Source organism: Hyperoodon ampullatus (genome assembly GCF_949752795.1).
Source record: "Hyperoodon ampullatus genome assembly, chromosome: 20".
In the NCBI taxonomy this organism is placed as follows: domain Eukaryota; kingdom Metazoa; phylum Chordata; class Mammalia; order Artiodactyla; family Ziphiidae; genus Hyperoodon; species Hyperoodon ampullatus.
In genome coordinates this window covers 31,008,788-31,031,449 of record NC_136933.1, presented here as the reverse complement: position 1 = coordinate 31,031,449, position 22,662 = coordinate 31,008,788, and the positions used below count along the sequence as shown (strand labels likewise).

The following is a 22,662-nucleotide window of genomic DNA, read 5'->3' as shown; positions in this document are numbered from 1 at the left end:
TGCTTTTATCAACACAGGAAACACTTCATGTTTTTGTCAGTTAAATAAGTTTCTTAGTCTGTGGAATCACTCTCAGATCAAGTACAAAATTTAAATATAAATGGGTTCATAATATTACTTGAATCTGTAGAGTATAAATGTTACTGAAGGACAACTTGAACTCAAGATCAATTAAAGACTTCCAAATGCCAACTCTGCTTGGACAATTCACAATAATCTTTTAGTTAAAGATTTATATAAACCTGAAAAATATCAAAATATTAATACTCCAAAGGTTATATTACACTATTAGAAGACATACCACATATTTTATTTCTTAAGGCATATCTCTTTCTGCTATATATAAAAAGACCCCTTTCTTCTTTTTCCCCTTTATACCAGGACTGGATAATGTGATTACTATATACTACAACTTTTACTTGCACCAAGTAAGATTTTTCTTACCTAAATTTATCTCATATTCAAACAGCCCAAACTGTACCATGCAAATGTATCTTGTCTGGATATAAAATATAGACAAGATTTCAGAAACTTTCATAAACCCAGGAAAAAATGTTAAGTCACTCTCATTTCTAAAATATCTTCTTCTCATGCTAACATATATAATCATCTTCTTTTATTCAATTCTTAATGAAAACAGAGGACAGCTGTTTTCCACATTAAATATGGGAACATTATTAAAAATAAACTCGTCTCTACATTTTACAAAGGTTTATTGTTTCAGACGTTGTTCCCTTTCCCAACAGATTTCTGTTAACTTTGTTCCTAATAAGAGAGAAATAAGCATCTATTGCAAGTACAATAAATAAGGAAATAGAAATAATGAATAAGATGCTAAGTATGGAAAAATTTAATTTACTTTTAGTTGGATGCAACTAGATACTTGTTAAATGCCTACTTGTTAAATACATGTTTAAAATAGTTCCACATACACGTTGGATCATATAAATAAGTACACTTCTAGAAAATTACAAGCTTATGATTTTTAGGACTAGAAAATTAGAATCCAAAAATACATACCCATCATCAGAGCCACTGCAAAGAATTCCCTCCCTCAGAGGAGACCACTTAACATGGAACACTTTCTCTGTATGCCCACTAAACACTTTCAGTGGTTGATCAGAACTGGTGGCCACATAATAGACACGAACATTTTTGTCTTCACAGCCAGTGGCTATCATGTCTCTGAAATATCACCCACGGCACATTAAAAAAATAAAAAGTTTGATATTATTTGTTACTGATAGTTTTTAAATGCACACAGTTCTAACTTCTAAAACGAGAATTTTTTGCTTCCTTAATGAAGTTACACTGAAAACTTACATAAATAAAAACATTATTTACAGCAACTGCTCTAGTACAGAGTTTCTCAATGTTTCCTTTCAATCAGTTGTGTTTTTATTTTATTTATGAGAGATAATGGTACAGTTATTTCTATACATTCTTTTTCAAGATGTCCAGATTCATAACTAGTATTTCTCAGACCTTTATATTTTGCAACTACTGGGTCTTAAGACGGGTCCTGAATGGTCTGTGATTGAGATTTGCTTAACTGCTGGTAGGCACGTTATTAATTACTACATGCCCTGACCATTGGTAAATTTTGTTGTGGTGGGGTTATAAATAGCAATGTTTCCCCCAGAAGTGTACTTGGAAAGCTCCCCGCAGAACCAGGGTCGTCTCATCTGACAGTAAGTCACATTCCTGGTTTTCCAATTCTCTTTGGTGAGATGCTTAACTGTTTGATCCAACAGAATCCTCTGGGAATATAATATGTGGATCTGATCTTTTAATGATCTTGGCTCATTACCTCTAAGAGAGTGAGATAGCTAAGCAACTATCTGTGTACCCTAGCCGTCATGCCTGGAACACTGTTCCCAACAGAATTCGAGGACTAGGCAGGCCTGTGGCATCAGGTACCAGCCAGAACGGTCTCCCCCAAGGAACATCAACAACCGTATAAACAGTCCCTAGGCTTTAAAGGTAAAGAGGGGAAGTTACACGTTTTGGACCCAGCTGTTATCAAAACCTTCTCCAAACTTCAAATTGTTGATTTTTGTCGCATGGGTTGTAATACCTGTATTTATTTAACCTTACATGCATAAATACACCAGTTTGTAAACTGCATGCCGATCTATAAATGTGTAGATTACATGTGCCCAAGGCCCGCTGATAAACAGCCCGTTCCTCTATGTGGGAAAATATATTTTGCATAATACAAATATTTACACGTATACACGAGCATATTTCTGTATATATGTCTATGCAGATACATAAAGATAAAATCTTAGAAATGAAAAAATATTCAAAGAAGGTACATACAGATATCCAAATTATAAATTCAGAAATATCTTATGAATAAACTTTTATAAGTTCAAGGTGTTTTTCACTTATCTCCTAGGATGCTACGTGGAATATAAATACAGAAATTAGAACATTTAGAAAAGATTTTTAAAAATAAAAGTGAGGGCTTCCCTGGTGGCGCAGTGGTTGAGAGTCCGCCTGCCGATGCAGGGGACACGGGTTCGTGCCCCGGTCCGGGAAGATTTCACATGCCGTGGAGCGGCTGGGCCCGTGAGCCATGGCCGCTGAGCCTGTGCGTCCGGAGCCTGTGCTCCGCAACGGGAGAGGCCACAACAGTGAGAGGCCCGCGTACCGCAAAAAAAAAAAATAGAATAAAATAAGAGGTCAAGGATTTGGGCTTTAGCAGTTTGTTGTTTGCATTTTCAGGCCACTGAGATGCGAAATACTGCGGAAGAGCTGGTCACGAGCTCATTTTAGAGCCTCTAACCGGGGACCTCCCTGGCAGTCCATGGTTAAGACTTCGCCTTCCAATGCAGTGGGTATGGGTTCGATCCCCAGTCAGGGAGCTAAGATCCCACATGCCTCGGGGCCAAAAAAACCAAAACATAAAGCAGAAGCAATATTGTAATAAATTCAATAAAGATTTTAAAAATGGTCCACATAAAAAAATTTTTTTTTAAAGTACCCATAACTGTGTAATAAATGCTTCTATATTTACTGGAAGAAACTCATAGATCCATCATTTTGTATAATATGTGATTTGACTCAGAACACAGTGTAATAAGGTTTTAATATTTTAGTATGTATATTTTATGACTCTAATATGGAAAAGCATAATTCACATTGTTTTCACAATATTTAAAGAAAGTTTGAATTTTTAAATATAATTTATATCCCATCAAAGAGAGGCTTGAAACACAAGATTCTTGGAAGTGCAGTGGCTTAAAGGATCAATTTTAGTGGAGGTTTCACTTGGATTAATTTTTAAATTTAAGCTGATCTTTAATGCCAGGCTCTTAAGCAAGGCTGACCTTTCAAAACCATTCTAAGTTCCGTGTCATGGGAAATCACCCAAGGCCGTGGCATTTGCATTAGGTGGAGGCAATGGAAAGTCACGGGGAACAAAATACCATTTGCCCAGATTCCTAAAAAGGGTTCAGAGAAAGGGCCACGTTCCTCAGAAGACACACAGATTGGGCTGATTTCCATGTTTTAGTTAGTCATGTGCTTTTCCTTAAAGCAGCAGGAAATAGCTTGAAAGTAGGAAATCAGTATTTCTAAATCATATAAAAACCTCACAGAATAAAAACAGATGGTTACACATGCAATTACAAGGCTAGGCAAAGGGAATATTACCTAAAAAGAGTCATGAATATTACCTATGGAAATAACATTAAACTTTGTGGCTATTCAAAATCTCTGAAATGTAATTATTACTTGTTTCCGGAAAAAATACCTACCTGTTGTTTTGGCTCCAATCACAACCAAACACTGCAGCTGGATGTTTGTATTTGTGTAGTACTTTACCATCAACTGTTCGAATAATACTGAAATTAAGTATAATATATTAATAGAAAATTACAACAGTCTAAATACATCATTCAAGGGAAGAAAGCCAAAACTGTAAAATTCGAGCATAAGTGTTTTAGGAAAGAGACCTTGTCTGCAAAGCACAAGGAACATTTAAAAGTACTGTGTAAATATTGCCAATTATGAGTAATGATATTTATATCACATAGTATTAATTATGGTAACCCACTGAAACCAATTTAAAGGAGATACATTTTTATTTAGAAACGATTTCTTATATTTTTAATTAGGGAAATACATAGTTTAATACATATATTTTAAAACATATGCATTAGATTTCAGCTTCAAAATTTAACAGTTCAAAATGTATGTTTAAAACAACTCATTTATAGTGTTGGGTGCATGCACTATTACACCAACTCCAAGACATATAATATTTTCATGGCATATTTTAAGTGATACAACTAGAAATTCAGAGGACCCCTTCTCCTAAAACAGATCCTATATACTTTCACTGCAAAAACAAAAGAAGCTCTAATACCCTCCTATTATATTACCATAGTGCAAGGGCTATTGATTCCATTAGGGACACAAAGCTGTGTATAAATTAATGTATTGCAAAGTTTTAGAAGTCTTTGGAAAAGACCCTTTTAAAACATCACTAGGCCCACCAAAACTCTGAGGTTACTGGAGAATGGTGGTGACCTACGCTTCCAAATATTTAGTCATTGACTGTGGTATTTATCAAATAAGTAACGCGCTGAGAATATATGGTAAATCTAATCATGTATCACCTAGTCAAAAAACTCTTACGTACATCTTTCGTATTTTGGTATGTATCAATGAGCAAATAGTCATTTTCAAGAGAAAAAAATCACTGTTTCTGAAAATTTTAACTTCTTGGTAAAGATCTTTGGTTTCCATAACTACTGTATTTTCCACTGAAATTAAAAAGTGAGGATGAGAGGATTTGGGGCTGGGTATAGCAAAACCTAAGAGGAGATAAACTTTACTATTTCTCAACAACCGTAAGTGCTTATACTACCTGTCAAAGATGACAATACCTATAGCTATAGGGTAGCACCACTGGATTAAAAACATTTTTTTTAACTCAAAGGCAATTCTTCCCTTACATATATTTCTTGGAAGCCTACTTTTTCTTGGGACTCAACAGAATTAAGAAAGCACATATTTCTGAGAAGTTAGTCACTTTCTAAAAATAGGCATTTCCCACAGGCATGATCTTATTCCTCCTTACAAAACCTTTTTATCCTTTTTTAAATAATAACACCTACTGTGAACAAGTTTCTAGAGCACTTGAAACCTCTTTAATCACTTGCGAAACTGAAATACCACTCCCTCAAAATGTGATGAAAATTAGACTCTGTGAAAGTCCTTTAAATTTCTTTGAGGCAAGTCACAGTATTCTAGTTAAAATTCGAGTAGTATTTTCATTTAGAAAGAATTAGTGGTTTGTTTATTCTTAAAACATCATTGCATTGTTATTTATTACTGATATATCATAGCAATGTAGCATGTGCCTATGTGGGCTTATAAATAATATTTATGATAGTAGGTAGAGCTGTACAAATGGAATCTCATCGAATATTTTAATGTATGTGCTAACATGATACAACTGATATTATCAAATATATCTTTTATAAACCGTGTAATTTCATACATGGTACTTACCAGTAACCATCACCACTGCAGGTTGCTATTCTTTTGGAATCTTTATGACTCCAGGCAATGCAGAATATTCCATTTTTTCCATGCTTCAAAAAATGTAAAATACCTATCAGTAAGAAATAATTCACCCCTTTTTCCTCTTATTTATTTACTTCTTCTATTACTTTTCTATTAGGAACTTGCTCTAGATGATTCTACAGAGACACTACTGTCAAGAGCAGAAAGCTGAATACACACTTTAAAGAATGTGTGACGCTGTCAACACTTAAGAAACAAAACCATTGTTTTAAGACATAAATGGGTGGCTCTATTTCCTTTTTGTGGACACTAGTAAAGACCCAGAATCTGCTTCCTCAGCCATCTGTAGAACTAAGCTCTGCTTAATAGCTTAATACCTTTTTCTGTAAAAGCCCTTCTGGAGATGAAGATAGTTATCTATCTGCTTTCTAACCCAGTTAGGCTCCTAAAACTACAGTATAAGAGATGCTGCAAGCAGCTGTTATTATTGATTGTTCTTCTAAATTTCAAAATTTTATTTTTATGAAACAAAGAAGCTTTAAGGTTATTATTATAACAAATCACTCTGTATTTACCTGTACTCTACATTTATCTGTATTCTTGGACTGGGAAAGGGTAAAGGAATACAGTCACAGCTGGTATGATGAGAATTTTTAAAAACACAAAGAATATATTTTATACATAGGAATGTCATTCATCAACTAGGTAATGGGTGAATAAAGGTTGCAACCAATCCATTTCCAAATTTTGTTTAAAACATTTCAGTTTTATATAGCACTTAAATCGTGGCTGCTCTTAATGGAAGACTAAAGTGACTTTTTATCTGGAACCTTAAGGCTGTTTTACTAAGGCGGTCTCCAGTTTGTTATTTTTACCTTCCTTGGGGGGTCAAGGTGGGTAGCTTTATAAAGATGAACACACGAATGGAGGTAGTCTCTATACTCACTCAGTTGAAGGAGGGGAGGTCCTCCATCAGCTGTGTTCGTCCCTGTGAATGGGGCACTTATGGCTCCTTCACGTCCTGCATTTTATTTTGTGAGGCGTGTGTAACTTAGTGAACTGAAGTGTTCATTTTCCCCACATTTATTATCCTAGATGTAAACGGTTTCGATATTGGTCTTAATTATGCTATTGGAACTGGGAAAGACATAAATGGACGTAAGAGACGTCCCTGATGCTCAGGGCTGGGCTGCTGGAATCAGGCTGCACCTGCCGAGCACTAATAGGAAGATACTTAGTTGACAGGATGCCAAGATGCTAGAAGAAGAAATCGACAGATCTGACATCCAAGGATAAGATTCTTGAATTAGGTCAAAAGTTTCTTTTCCAGGTTCATCTTTTCTTCTTATATCCTTACTTATTATGGGATACGCATCATTCTGGTGATGCGGAGGGCAGAGGGCAGGCTGGGGGAGTGCTGAACTGAGAACATTGTTGTTAAGTAGAGAAAGGGAAGGATGACCTGTAGTCCTTTGCCAAAGTTTCCTCTTTTGAGAGCAGAATTGCACACTGGTGGTTGGTGACGTTTCCCTACGGCTCTGCATTTGTCACATAACTTCCGTAACCCCTGGAAGATCAACGCTACTTGATTTTCAGAGAGAGAACAGTCTTTTGTATAAATGGTTTTAAAGCCTCGATATATAAATAATTATCAAGTAAGTTATATGTTTAATAAACTTCAACAGTAATCATTTGAAATGAACGAAATGTCAAGAGAGTGAGAGACAATCTTAGACGCTGTTCACATTTCCCTCCATTCACAACTAACATACCGTGACAAGAGCATACGTATTTACAAAATATTAACAGAACTCAGGGAAACATGAGATGCCAATTTAACTCCAAGCAGAAGGAAAAGTACAATCTGTGACACTACAGATAGGAAGAGGGGAGCTTTTAGAACTTGTCATGGAAAAATGGAATTTGAGACTTGGAAGGAAACCTAAGAAATTATATAATCCAACTTCACCATCTTATAAAATGAACAATCAGAAGAGATATGGGGACATATGTATATGTATAACTGATTCACTTTGTTATAAAGCAGAAACTAGCACACCATTGTAAAGCAATTATACTCCAATAAAGATGTTAAAAAATAAATAAATGAACAATCAGGTTCAAGGCAATAAAATTAACTTCTCTATGTCAAGAGCTAATCAGTGACAAAATTGGGATTATAATTTGGGTCTTGTTCTGAGTTTAGTCTTTTTCCAACTTTTGAATATTTGCCCAGACAATTTTGTGGAAGGTGACCCAAAATTCCTTTGAACCTCTAATGCAACTTTAGGTGAATTTTTTATCTTAGACTCAGCTACATTTTTCAGAATTCATTTTAGCATGTGCATGTGCTCTTGGATTTTCTTCTAATTAAAAGACTACGATGCCACCTGGTGACTAACTAATAAATTAAGAGAGGAAAGCATTTAAAAAACGTGAAGCCATATAAGACATTATGTTATTCGACTAGCAATAAACACATCTTACCTCATTAAATCGTTGTACGATTTTGCCCTTTTTAATATCCCAAATAAAAGCACCATTTCGAGAAGTTGCTCCAGCAATACAATTTAAATCACCTTAGGAAACAATTTGTTAGACATTATACGAAATGTTTGCCACAAATGTAATTCTTTTCAAAAATGTAATTTTTGAAAAAGTAAGACTTGAGTTTGCAAAGTGGCTCTTTTTTTTAAATAATGAAAATTATCAAATGTATGCAAATATAGAAAGAACAGCATAATGCATCAATCCATCATACAATTTCAACAATTATCAAAATATGGTCAATCTTATTTTGTCTATAGGCCCCTACTGGATTTCTTTGGAGCAAATCTCTAACATTGTATTCTTTCATCAATAAATACTTGAGGATGGATGTCTAAAATACAGGAACTCTTTTATTAACATGACCAAACTACTACAATCACAAATAGAAAAATTATTTTAAAATTCCTCAATATGGGCTTCCCTGGTGGCGCAGTGGTTGCGAGTCCGCCTGCCGATGGAGGGGACGCGGGTTCGTGCCCCGGTCTGGGAGGGTCCCACATGCCGCGGAGCGGCTGGGCCCGTGGGCCATGGCCGCTGGGCCTGCGCGTCGGGAGCCTGTGCTCCGCGACGGGAGAGGCCACAGCAGTGAGAGGCCCGCGTACCGAAAAAAAAAAAAAAATAAAATAAAATAAAATAAAATAAAATTCCTCAATATTATTACATATCCAGTCAGTATTTACATTTTTCTGACCATCTAGTAATTTTTTTAATGGTTAGGAAAGTATTTCTCTAAGCAGGACACATGAAAAAATTCATTTTCTCCATCAAGGACATAAACAATGCTCTCTGTTTTTAAGAAGTTAAAAAAATCTGTTAAAATCGAACTGCAGCTAAGTTAGTAGCTGGTCTTGAATTTGTTGCAAGGCAGTCAAAGAAGAGGTTTGCTCCATTAGAAGAAAGAAATAGCTGATATCTGCCTCCTAGGAGTAAAAATATGGAGGAATTATTTTGTGATAAATGACTATAAATACTAAAAGAAAAGGCCTCACCATTTTTTTCTAGGGTTTTCATTCTGCTACCCTTTTAGTGCTCTAAAATTATTGGGGGAAAGTTTCCATATTTATATGCATTTCTAAAACTTTTCCTGTGATATCTACTCTAAAAATAAAGGAAATTTTGCAATCATCTATAACCTACTCTACTTCCATCCAGTGTCAACCTTTGCTAATCTTTTAAGGTTCATCCATATTTACCCAACAATAGTGGTTCATCAGTAATCACGTTGCAAAAAGTGGCAGAATTTCCATTTTCCAACATTTTTATTTTCTTAAGGCAAATTCTCAATGTAGAGAGTGAAATAAACTTTAAGTAAGATTGGGCCTTCTGTGTTATGATTTGAAACAATGGTTTTCACAGTCACAATTTCTATTCAAGCTTTAGGTTTGAGGCTTGAATACGTTTTGTAGAAGGAAGAATGATCAGCTCATTGCTGTTACAGTGTCACTGCCCTGGAGGCCCAATACCTGTATCTCAACCCAGCAGGCCCTGCTGTGATGATGCAAACTACCATGACTAAGAGCACAGGCTTAAACATCAAACTGACAAGGGTTCAAATCTTGACTCCACCACTACTCCCTATGTATATAATCTTGGGTAAGTTCCTCAACCTCTCTGACCTCAGATCCTCTTTGATAAATGTTGGCTCTCACAATCACAAGTAAAATGAAGATGGAGGTGAAGAAGGGAGCAGAAAAGAGTGCTAGTTCTTTTTGTTCCTCACTTCTTAATTAGTGAAGTAACATTTTTTTCCAATTAGCTTTGGATCTATAATGGCACTAAGTATGTTCTGCTTCAGAGAACAGCTGCTGTCATTAAGACTTGGAAGTAAAACCTTCTTCTAGATCTTCTCCTCATGGTAGGAGATAAGGGATACAAAAACAGTAGTTCTTTACCTTTTTTGTATCATGGACTTCTCTGAAAATCTGATAGCTGTGATAATCTTTGACAGATATAGGAACATGCACACATATGCTAAAAATTATGCATAAAATTCCAAGAGATTCCCAAATTCTCTGAAGACATCAAAACCCTGACAGCCCATATATTCAGGGCTAAAAATCTCTGTGCACAAGGAGATAAGCTAAAAAATAAGCTATATCTTGGTTATAAGTGGGTTTTAAATTAATATGTTAGTATTAGGACAAATAAGTAAAGCATTCTACATAGTTTATAAAGTGAAAAATTCATTTTAGGTGTGTAAAATTATTTATTACAGGAAGAAAATGTTTTGGGAGAAAATGTCAGAGGTTTCATAGGACATCTCTTTTTTACGTACAGGAAGGTATAAAGGTAGCATCATTCTGAGATCAAAGAAAAGACCCAATTATAGCATAAAAGTTCTTCAATATTACAAAAGCAGAGTTTATATAGAATCACATGCTCACAATTAAACTGTGATGATATATAATCATTCATATTCACAAAACAGATGTATCAGAGACAGGTATTATAATTTTTAGAAAATACATGTTTTATTTTCATATATTTCATTCACATGAAAATTTTAAGGAAAACTTCTATAATGTAAAATACACTACACCTTTATAGGCATATCTATACAAAGGCAGCTAAAACTAGATGGGTCAGTATCATCCTGATTTACTGTGGCTTTTCTATATGACTATGTCATACAAAAGGGCCCAGAAATCAACGTGCTTGTGCAGGTAGTCTATTCTAAAACCCACAAAAACTGCACCAACAACTATGTTGGTACTAATCTGCCTCCACAATCATTTAGAGTAAGATGGCACTGTGAGGAAGAAGATAATACAAATGAAAATAAAAGTTAGGAAAGTCGGGCTTCCCTGGTGGCGCAGTGGTTGAGAGTCCGCCTGCCGATGCAGGGGACACGGGTTCGTGCCCCAGTCCGGGAAGATCCCACATGCCGAGGAGTGGCTGGGCCTGTGAGCCATGGCCGCTGAGCCTGCGCGTCCGGAGCCTGTGCTCCACAACGGGAGAGGCCACAACAGTGGGAGGCCCGCGTACCGCAAAAAAAAAAAAAGTTAGGAAAGTCATTTAATTGTATTTCTGATTTTAATAAAATACTTCTTACCTGGAGCCCATGAAAGGGAATAAACAACCCCTTCATTCCCTGGGGAAGTGTACACTGCCGTCAGTGTGTTTATATCCCAGACTTTTATTGTGCCGTCAAATGAAGCTGTTGCTAAAAGATTGGGATCATCAGGTTTGAATTTGCAGTCAAAGATAGTTTCCACGTGACCCTAGGAATGCAGCATAAAAAAACATAGCACAAACCCAGACAAAATGTGAGTCCTCAGCAGGGTTGTATTCTATTTTACACAGAGGCTTAATGATCATGAGAACAGAAGTTCGTAGACTCATAGAATTATTATGACTCCATAATAGAAATAAATCTTAGAAAACACTTAATACAACCTTGCTCATTTCATGAATGAGAACAAGAAAGCTCAGAGTAACTGGCAGAGGTGGACTTCTCCTTCCTTCTGAAAGAATATTCTATTTCTCATTTTGCTTCCAAAATATACTACAACTATGTGATTTTCCACTATACAAAGGAGTAACGTGGCCCACACAATAATGGGAAAACTACCAAATGCACAGTAATCCTGATAAGCTAAACAGACATTAATATTTAAAGAAGTTTAATGTTTATAATGTCTACAACTAAATAATTTTAATAGTTCTAAACATTTTTCTAAAATGTTTCAATCAACCAAGATAAAGTCCTAATATATGATTCTCTATGAAAATAATTTTAGAATATCATCAATAATACATAAGTAAAAGTAAACATCATTTTATACACAAAGTAAGTATTGTGTATAAAAGAATGACCACAGACATACCAAGTCCCTAAGAAAATCCCACTTCTTAGCTCCCATATCATAAAGTCCAACTCCACCATCCAAGAAACAGCACACTGCGTGACCAGGAGGAACAGAAAATGCTTGATTCTGTGTCAAAGTTGGGGGTGGTACTGCTTCACTCGTTGAGGATGTATAATGATTTTTGGTTGGGGACTGGATTGAAACTAGAAAAGAAAAAAATAAATAAACAAGTAAACATTTATGCCAGTATCTTCCCATAGGCTGGAATGAAACCACAGGACTTAATTTACAAAGACGCTCTTTGTTTTCTTTTATCCAGAATTTATATCAGTAAACTCTTAGGCAATGATCAGATTTTCTGCCACAGGAGTACTTTAGCAGCATTTCCCATATTATATATTTATATACACAAAATGGGATATTATTTTGAAAAGAGGTGTATAGAAGTGCAAGGGGTGCAAAATGAATGAAAATTAGTTTCTGAGGAATCACAACATGTGATGAATATTTGGTTTCTTATTGCCCCATAAATTAAAGCACAGCACGATTATTTCTGAATTAAAATTTTCTTTCAAAGTGCGGATGTAATAGCTTACTTCTTCCTCTATATAAGCAAACACACACGCATGTGAACTTTTTTCTTTTAAAACTAATAACTCTCTTCCACTAATTTTCAATCCAATGAAAATAATTACTTTTGAGATTATTTATAATTCACTTTAATTTAGCACCCAAATTAAGAATTACAACTGTCTGATATACATTTGCATCTTAATTTCTCTCTTCTTCCTCAATTTTTACTGTTCATAGACTTTCAATTCTCCAACTTTCAATTACATAAATGTCGCCTTGTTCAGTTATTTTCTTTGTATTCTTTATCACATATTTTGTCTTCTTTCAAAAAAGCTTTTCCTTAGAACATAAATATACTCTTGTAAATATAATTCAAAATAATGATACCACCATAAATTATCAGACCAATCTAGATTAATTACACACTGGAGTATAAATATTTCCCAGTATATTGTCTTTTTTGATTCAAATATAATAAAGTCTTCCTTACTGCGTTCATTAGGATAATACTCATTTCTTAGAATCGGAGAACGACAGGCAGTCCAAACTAGAATGAACCATTAATAACAAAAGAAGCATTTGGTTCAACGAAATTTTGCTGAAAGTTTGGTTAAAATTAATATAATCCATGACTGTTTTCTAATATTTTAATTTGTTGATATTATAGGTGGTTTTGATACCCTTTATGCTCCTATCTATCCATAATTCATCTTTTTTCCCAGAATTTGATGATTATGTCTACATTTAAAGTTTTTCATTTTTACATAATTTTTCTTACTCCACACTTCCTGTTACATTAAAAAATTGGGAGAAAAAACTAACTATCAACAACCTGAAAGGGAAGACTGAAAAATGACAAGATCAGTATGTGCTTCTTTATATTTCCTGATTTTTCTCTAATGGGCCTGGACCACTTTTGCAATAAGAAAAAAATAAGGAAGAAAAGAACCTACGATATTTCCGTCATCTTACGAGATGGGTGTTCACAGCAAATAAACAAAGAAAAAAATAGTTCCAAAAAATGCAGGATACATAAACAATATGCCAGTCCCCAGCATACTATCAATACTTCTCCAGTCCTAATGCTTCTAGACCCTCCAGTTTCCAGGATTTAGAAGTATTAGGAAAAACTTAAATTTGTGAAAAGACTGCAGGTTCAAATACAGAGATTTTCTACTACTCACCATTGCCCACAAAATTAGATACTAAATTTGCTAACCAAAACAACATTATTTTGAACAGGGCTCACTAATTATTTAGTATATCATAGACAGGAGTAAGGAGGAATCAATAACTCTAGGTTGTTCCAGCACTAAACTCTTTTCCCCAGGTTTTTTTATGATCCACACAGAAATAAAAGAAACACTACCAACCATGCAGAGTAACCACAGTTGACTTAAATAGGAAGTCAATTTCTTTTCCCTCATATTTAGGAAAAATTCTAGTTCTAAACCTCCCTCCCATACTCCAGATTTTTCTTTTATACCTTAAATGTATTTTATAATTTTTTCTTAATCATAGAAGTAATAAAAGGCAATCAGAAAAAACCACAAAAATAAATGAAGAACGTCTATAATACTAACTACCAATCCTGCGACAAACATGCAATACATTCAAACATGGAATATATATTCTAGATCCTACATTTCCAATGTTTAGGTTATTTTAACTTTGCTATAAACCATATAGATTGTAAAAGAGCCATGTTTAAAACAAAGTCCCCTAGTTCAGACCAATTTTATTTAATCCCATCACTCTTGATATTTTTCATTTTCACCAATATCATTGTTTCATTTTCCCCATGTAGATTTGAGATTATTTTAATATCCTCATTTAATAGCATTTTTAAATGTAACTTTGCTCTAAATATTTTCAATTTAGCAATATTAGATGTTGTGTGGCTTTGATGGTACCTTTAGCACGTATATTGTCAAAGGCTATTTTTTTAAATTTGCTTTTCAGTAGCAGTATTTGATACGTTTATATCATTATATCACTCATTTTATTGGATAGCAGCAAGTACGATATTTTAAAATATCAGATTTTGATATTTTTACTTACATTTCTTCCTTGGAGGAGAATTCAGTACATGTAAGCAGTGAAACCCTGTTTTCTTTAATTTAAAATTATCAACAGGTGTTGCCCTAGAAACATTCCAAACGCGCAAAACACCCACTTGAGAATCTAGTCAGATCAAGAAAAAAAGCATTATATTAACAAATTTTATTTGAAACATAAAATGCCTAGATATAAAAGTAATAACAAAATTTCAACTTGCCAGATTTTTAGCACCACTTACTGACATTCTTCACACAGTAATATTATATCATAATACAAAGAAACAGACGAAGTGATATTCATCCTTTCCATTTTTGGCACGTTTTGCCTTTTTTTTTTCTGTTCCAAATCTCTTTCTCGGGTGAGAGACTGCCTGCCTTGGGAGCTTCCCCGACAAAGATCATTATGACAATGTGACCACAAAAAAGCACCCCAGGGACACACTTGCTCTAGGAAAGCCAGCCACAGAAAACTTTCCACCTCTACCATTAAGTAATCCTTCACCTTTCGAAATGTTTGTAAACTGCTTCCTTGATCACTTGCAGCCAAAGACTGCCTGATATACCTGAAGATTCATTAGAAAGCCCCCTCCTTCGAAAAATCCTACCTTAATAAGCTACTCTGGAAAGAGTTTGGCAGTTCCTCAAATGATTAAACGCAGAGTCACCATATGACCCAAAAATTGCACTCCTGCATATACACCAAACCGAATTACAGACGTGTGTCCCCATAAAGCCTGCACACAAATGTTCACAGCAGCATTCATACCCACACAAAAGTGGAAACAAGCTAAATGTCTATCAGCTGATAAATGGATAAACAAAACCTGGCATATCCATACAATGGAATATTATTCATCTATAAAAACGAATCAAGTACTCATCCATGCTACATCATGGATGAACCTTGAAAACTCTACGTGAAGTCAAAGAAGCCAGACATAAAAGGCCACGTGTTGAATGACTCTGCTTCTATGAATCGTCTAGAACAAGACAAATCCACCAAAAGAGAAAGTAGATTAGTGGTTTATGTACACACATGAGTGACTAAGGGGTGTGGAGGGTGTAATGAAGAGTGACTCGCGGATGGGAACAGGGTTTATTAGGGGGATGAGGAAACGCTCTGGAGTTCAATGATGCTAATGGTCGTGGAACTCTGTGGACACAGAAACCACTACACTGTACACTTTAAGTGTACACGGTGAGTTTCTATGGTATGTGAATCTCAGGTCAATAATAATGATAATAATAATAATAGATATATTATTATGAATATGTATCTATCATTAATTATATCCTGTGAAATTAAAGGCAATGCAGATACACCAATAAGAATCCATCTACTTCTATGTGCAGTTTAACTGCTTAAAGAAGTAAAGACTTCTTTAAAAATGTTGAAAAGATAAAGACTCTTTGTCTTTCATTTTACACTTAGCAAATATGGGAAGTATTTATACAGCAGCTGAAAGTGCTGTCTCCAGAGACCTCTCTCTCTCTGAAGCTAAGTAAACGGTCAAAGTAGAGTCATCTGATTCCTAATTACTATTTTAAATTCCCCACCTTCCCATCCCCCATCACTTCTTAGTTTTGCTAATTCTCTTATGATTAGGAAATCATGACTGTCAAAATCCTGAGTGAGGCTAACAGACTCCTCATCCAGATAAACTGTTTTTCTAGCCAGTATTTTTACTGTCACCCTGCCACGGCTGAAATAGAACTGCCTTTGTCTTTTGTATACACACAAACACAGACATGCACACATGTGTGTACATATATGACATATTCCAATGTTACCAGAAACCTGGAAAACTGGGCCTTCTTTTCATTTTTATTTGTCATTGTGTTAATGATGCACTGTATAAATAAAAGTAAACGAGGTATTTACTATAATAATAATGTTTGAGATATTAATAAGTTTTACACAAAATTAACCAATAAAAGTACAATTTCCCTGATTCAATTAAAGAATATACACATATTTAAACCTCTGGGAGTAGGGTAAAGTTACCTCCAGTTATAAACATGCCAGGAGCACTGGGAACCCAGGCCAAGCATTGCACAGAAGCTACTGCACTGGGAAAATTAAATGTTGTTATACAACAAAGTGATTCCGAATCTATTAGGCGAATTCCACGATGCAAATTAGCCACTAGGAGGTAATCAGTAGACAGTGGGTCCCATTCCAGGGCTGTAACGGGATCCTCCTCGTCGGTCCCTTCAAGAGATTCAGGTCTCATAACATGCTTCTGACTTTTATTACCTATTAAAATGTAAAGAGCATGATTTTCAACAAAATTTCCAAAATAAGATTAATCATTGAGATCACATGAACTTTCTCCTCGCATACCAGTGATCTCTGAGAGTCTTGGGAATACAAGTCTGGCATTTCTATGCAGAAGTCATAACTGACAAGGGAATGCAGGGGAATTAGAGTTTGTCCTAAGGATGAAAGTCGTACTGGACTGCTTTGCTTTGGCAATCCCCAGTACCCTTTATGTTTTTCTATTTGTTACTGAAAAGCTGTAAGAAAAAGACGTAGGAAAATAATATACATCATCTTGTCATCAACTACAATTTCACTGAGTTACAACAGCATAGGAATAGGGAAGTGTTTACCGAAGTGAAGAACATCGTGTTCTGACTAAAAGCACAGACTTTGGAAGGCTGCCTGGGTCCAGATCCTAGTCCCAAGATACTTAATCTCTGTGCGCTCAGTTTTTTATTTTACAGTGGAGAACATAACGATACCAGAGTTTGTTTTTTTAAGAGTAAACGAGTTAGTTGCTTGAAGTGCTTTGAACAGTGGGGCATACGATAAACTGCATACCAATGTTTATTGTCATCCGACCTCATTCATCCTATCACTTGTCATACCATAATTCACTCCTGGCTACCAGAACAAAGAGGCAGCCAGAAAAACAGGGAGATGAAACAAGTGAAGTTAAGTGAAGAAAAGGATCAGCAAACAATCCTCTTATTTCTTCCAAAATATATACACACTGGAGATATGGAAAAAAAGGCCTTTGCTAACACACCAAAGGGGACTCCAATTAAACAGTTCTCTCATTCACAAAAGAAAGGCAGTGAAACACTAAGTTTACAGATTACAACCTTAACAGAAGTACCAATTATTCCTAAGTACTGTAAACTTTGAAGAAGTTTTTATTTTTAAAATAACACTATTGGGCTTCCCTGGTGGCGCAGTGGTTGAGAGTCCGCCTGCCAATGTGGGGGACACGGGTTCGTTCCCCGGTCTGGGAAGATCCCACATGCCACAGAGCGGCTGGGCCCGTGAGCCATGGCCGCTGAGCCTGCACGTCCAGAGCCGGTGCTCCGCACTGGAAGAGGCCACGACAGTGAGAGGCCCGAGAACCGCAAAAAAAAAAAAAGGGGGGGTGGGGGTGGAATTTGGACACAGAGACACACATGTACGCAGGAGGAATGCCCTGGGGAGGCTGGCATTATGCTACTCCAAGCTAAGGAACCACCAGAAGCTAAGAGAAAGGCCTGGAACTGATCCTTCTCTGGCGCCTTCAGAGGGCCTTGCCAGACACCTTGATTTTGTACTTCTGGCCTCTAGAATTGTAAGATGATAAATTTTCTAAGAGTTCTCATCACAAGGAAAAAATTTATTTTTGCCTTTTTTTCTTTTTCCTTTTATTGTATCTGTATGAGATGACGATGCTCACTAAGCTTATCATGGGAATCTTTTCACAAGATTTGTAAATCAAACTGTCATGCTGTACACATTAAACCCATGTAGTGATGTATGCCAGTTCTATCTCAATAAGAGAAAAAAAATTCTGTGGTTCTAAGCCCTCCAGTTTGTGGTACTTTGTTGGGGCAGCCCTATCAAACTAATACATGGGTGGATCCAGAAAAATAGCACTTGATGATATGGGCACAGATGCACAAATTACCTTGTTTAACAGCCTGGTGATTGAGTTATGGGAAAACAGTGGCTTCTTCTGGAAGTCACACAGGTCAGACTGCTGAAATATTATACTTTCTACCCTCACATAAACCTAAACAGAAAAGTGCAGGAGGCTTTATTTTCCTGCCTGTCCTTTCTATGCCAAAATAAGCGTATAATGTCTCAGTGTTTCAGAGCTTAGACACATAATACTATGTCTCAATGTCTTAACAGATTAAAACCTTCAAAAACGCCCAATAACAGCAATAAAGCAAGAAAAGAAAGCCCCAGTCAATGAAAAAGGAGATGGTCACAATGACAAATTACAAAATATGAACAATACCCAAAATGAAATATGGACCGGAATAAGAGCACATCTCCACTATTCTCCTCAGAGCTCAGGCAGCACAGATTCTGCAAGATGCAAGTGTCACGATCCCCATGAAATCTCTAGGTGTGGGCCAGCCAGGGGGAGATATGGGCAGTGTCCCTACATACACCCCAGAGGGCAGAGAGGCAAGAGGAGGAGGGCAGGACCTGCTCACAGGGCAGGTCTTTACTGTCCCAAAATCACCTCCCAGGTGCTGAGGAGGATGAAGAATAGAGGAGGGAGAGGAAGTAGTATTTACCTGATTGGCACAGAGCAAGTCTGCAAATTATGTCACTTAACTGTGAGCCTCAGGGACCAACTATAACCAGAATCTGCTCCCAATGCAGAGAATGGAACAGATTGGGTGAGGGCATTCGAGACGACAAATCCAAAGGAAGCAAAGAACTGGTCCCTCCCCATTCTACTCTCAACAGATGACACTTTCCCCGTGTTACATCAGTGCAACCAGAAGGGGCAAGCGGATGTGTACAAGGAGCACAGAGGGGAGGTGTAAAGAAGCACACGGACAGTTATTCTCACCTTTCTTAAAAATGTATATAATAGATCTTCTTTAAAATGTATTTAAAATAAAATGGTCCGACGGATAAAGAAGATGTGGCACATATATACAATGGAATATTACTCAGCCATAAAAAGAAACGAAATTGAGTTATTTGTAGTGAGGTGGATGGACCTAGAGTCTGTCATACAGAGTGAAGTAAGTCAGAAAGAGGAAAACAAACACCATATGCTAACACATATATATGGAATCTAAGAAAAAAAATGTCATGAAGAACCTAGGGGTAAGACGGAAATAAAGACACAGACCTACTAGAGCATGGACTTGAGGATACGGGGAGGGGGAAGGGTAAGCTGGGACAAAGTGAGAGAGTGGCATGGACATATATACACTACCAAACGTAAAATAGATAGCTAGTGGGAAGCAGCCGCATAGCACAGGGAGCTCAGCTCGGTGCTTTGTGACCACCTAGAGGGGTGGGATAGGGAGGGTGGGAGGGAGGGAGATGCAAGAGGGAAGAGATATGGGGATATATGTATATGTATAGCTGATTCACTTTGTTATACAGCAGAAACTAACACACCCTGTAAAGCAATTATACTCCAATAAAGATGTTAAAAAATAAAATAAAATAAAAATTAAAAAATAAAGTGTTAAAAAGAATTAAAAAAAATAAAATGGCCCGACATTATCAATAATTTATATAGCTTTTTTTTTAACATTAGAAAGATCATTCCCTAAGGAAAGAAAAAATTTATTTGGATGTTCACTGTTCGTTCTGTTCAATTTCAATTTCTTCTATTAATTTCAGATAAATTGAATGTAATATGCCTTGTGAAAGTAGTTATTCTAATCCTGAAACAGCACTTTCATCCATCTACCTAGTGAACCAGGAGTCACATCCATCAACAGAGATACCAGATGGCTAACAGTGCGTTTTTCAAATGTCAGCAGTGCTTACTTATAAGTGGAGAACTGTTCATCTCATTTTTCAATTTTATTATATATTTTGTTATTGTTTAAATTTAAAAAATAAACATAAACTAATTTATCAGACCTTTCCACTGAGCCATGTTAATTAACTAATAGGGCTACAAGGAGTTATTGTTCCTTTTTATCCCAAGTTCAAACTCTTTGCTAAGGAGCTGTGACAACTAAATGGTATTTTACAAGAGGGTGGGAAAACATTTTTGAGTAGTATTAGTAAGTTATTATATAAGCCAGCTGTAGGTCCTTTGTCATTCAGGCCATTTTCTTAGTAAATGTGCAGAATGAAACAACTGACTTTAAAAAGTAAAAATGCAGGACAAATGCCTGACAGGGGTTAACTCAAAGTAAAATCTGCAGAGCTGAGTTAAATGTACTACGATGTCTTACAAATAAGATTTATTTCCAGTGATTATTTGGAATTGGCATAGTGCTGGATAATATTTGCACAACTATTATTTAAAAATTAAAATACTGTTAACTTTCTATGCTGTGTAAATAAGAAATTATATATGCTGAGAAAAATAAAATTTAAGAGACCTGACTAGTAAATTCTTACCTGGTTGAAAAATTGATAGACTTCCATCAATATGACCAAAGACAACTTTCCCCTTTTTTTGGGTATGCCATCTGAATATACAGGTATCAGACAGGAAGCTATGGGCTTCTTTGTGCACAGTCACGCCACTGTCTGGTCCTGAGATGGTCCAGATGAACAGTGGGCCTCTCTGGGAAGCAAACGCCACTGTGTCATCTGCATTCCAGCACCAGCTGAGAGAGGCAGGCGTCCCTGGAATAAATTAAATACAAATACACAGTAGAGAAAAATGGCATAAGATCGTACTGTTAAATGTTATTTGCATCCTACCTTTCTAAAACAACTAAAATACAAGACTGTGTTCATTATTAAAAAATATTACCTTCTTACTTGGAAATTTGATTTATAAAGTAACCCTAAAGACTGCAGGGAATGTATGCAGGGTACTTCTATGATGAAAAAGTACCTAGTTTCTGGTTTAAAACTACTAATATGATCATATGCTTCACATACTCAAAGAAATGTATAGAGTTCTTTCTTTCTTTCAGAAAACTATATATTAAAGCAATAAATTCTTACTGAGTTTTTGTGTATAAGACCTGCTTTAGGCGTTCTAGGTATACAAGTTAATATAGAAGACAATTCCTGCTTTAAAGGATCTTAAGTATAACTTGGGGAGATAAGGATTACTTTTATGAAAAGTTGCATGCTACTAAAAGGATTTAATAACAACAAAATTAACACTACAAACTACTTCTTATCAGGAGTTGGATTTAAGTCTTAGTTTTGCCTCGAATGATCTAAACAAGCCACTTTACCTCTCTGTAAACCTGTTTCCTCACCTAAAATAGACATGACTAAAAACAGCTGACCACCTGTTTCACATGAAAGTTAGGGCAAGAAAAAATAATGATGTATGTAAAAATCCTTTTTAAACTAAAAGACAAAATACGAAAGTTAACTGTTAATCTCCTGTTATTGTGATCAAATAAATAAGAGATGAAATAAATGTTATGGTAAATTTATGACTCAGGAGACAGATTGTGAATCTCCCGACATAGAATCGGAATCATCAAACTGAATATGCATATCAGATCGTGTGGAGTTAGGGCCCAGGAATCTATTTTTAACAAGGTTCTCCAAATGATTTTTATGTGTATAAGGGTTTCTGACTGTTTGGGCTACTGCCCTGGAAAGAAACTGGATTTGAATTACACCTTGAAGGAACAGCAGAGTTTCAATACGTGGGTCAAGAAGTATTTCCCAGGAAGAGGAAATGCTATGAACAAAGACACAGAGTTGAAAGTTGTTCATTGACCGTAAATTCAATTTGTGTCAGCAGCCTACAATGTGCCAAGAGGCAGAAGCTAAAGCTGATTCACTTGGTTATAAAGCAGAAACAAACACACCACTGTAAAGCAATTATACTCCGATAAAGATGTTAAAAAAAAAAGAGAGAAAAAAAAAACTGTTTCAGGGCTTGACATACAATGGGAACTCCATAAATACTCACTGAATGAATGAATGAGTACATAAATAAGGCCAATAAAAAAGCTGTTTGGTTTTCGGATACATTAACAGAAGTAGAATTTCCCCAATAAGGGATAAGACATGCTGTATGGGTCAAACCACCACAGCCCACTTGAAGGAAGCCACTGGAATGATGGCTCTCGGAATGTGTGTTTTGAGAAGCACAGCAAGGAAGAGAAAGGACCAGAAACGATTTCATGTAGTTATAATAGAAAACACTGCTATACTGGCTTGTCACACGCAAGCACTTCTAAGAGCTCTACAAATATCCTCT

General features: G+C 35.9%; 1 protein-coding gene across 7 annotated transcripts in view; it reads right to left on the bottom strand.

The window, feature by feature from the left end:
• WDR17 (WD repeat domain 17) overlaps positions 1–22,662 on the bottom strand; it is a gene marked incomplete at both ends in the record, with an annotated part of 66,827 nt that overhangs the window by 27,158 nt on the left and 17,007 nt on the right. For 3 of the 7 annotated variants that reach the window (XM_079726686.1, XM_079726687.1, XM_079726688.1), the window contains 9 exons: positions 1,021–1,185; positions 3,765–3,851; positions 5,527–5,609; positions 8,029–8,120; positions 11,144–11,312; positions 11,919–12,103; positions 14,535–14,657; positions 16,539–16,790; positions 20,880–21,110. In XM_079726686.1, the coding sequence (XP_079582812.1) occupies positions 1,021–1,185; positions 3,765–3,851; positions 5,527–5,609; positions 8,029–8,120; positions 11,144–11,312; positions 11,919–12,103; positions 14,535–14,657; positions 16,539–16,790; positions 20,880–21,110 (1,387 nt within the window). The remainder of the gene's footprint in view (positions 1–1,020; positions 1,186–3,764; positions 3,852–5,526; positions 5,610–8,028; positions 8,121–11,143; positions 11,313–11,918; positions 12,104–14,534; positions 14,658–16,538; positions 16,791–20,879; positions 21,111–22,662) is intronic. The other 4 variants (XM_079726690.1, XM_079726691.1, XM_079726689.1 and 1 more) reach the window with 3 other exon arrangements.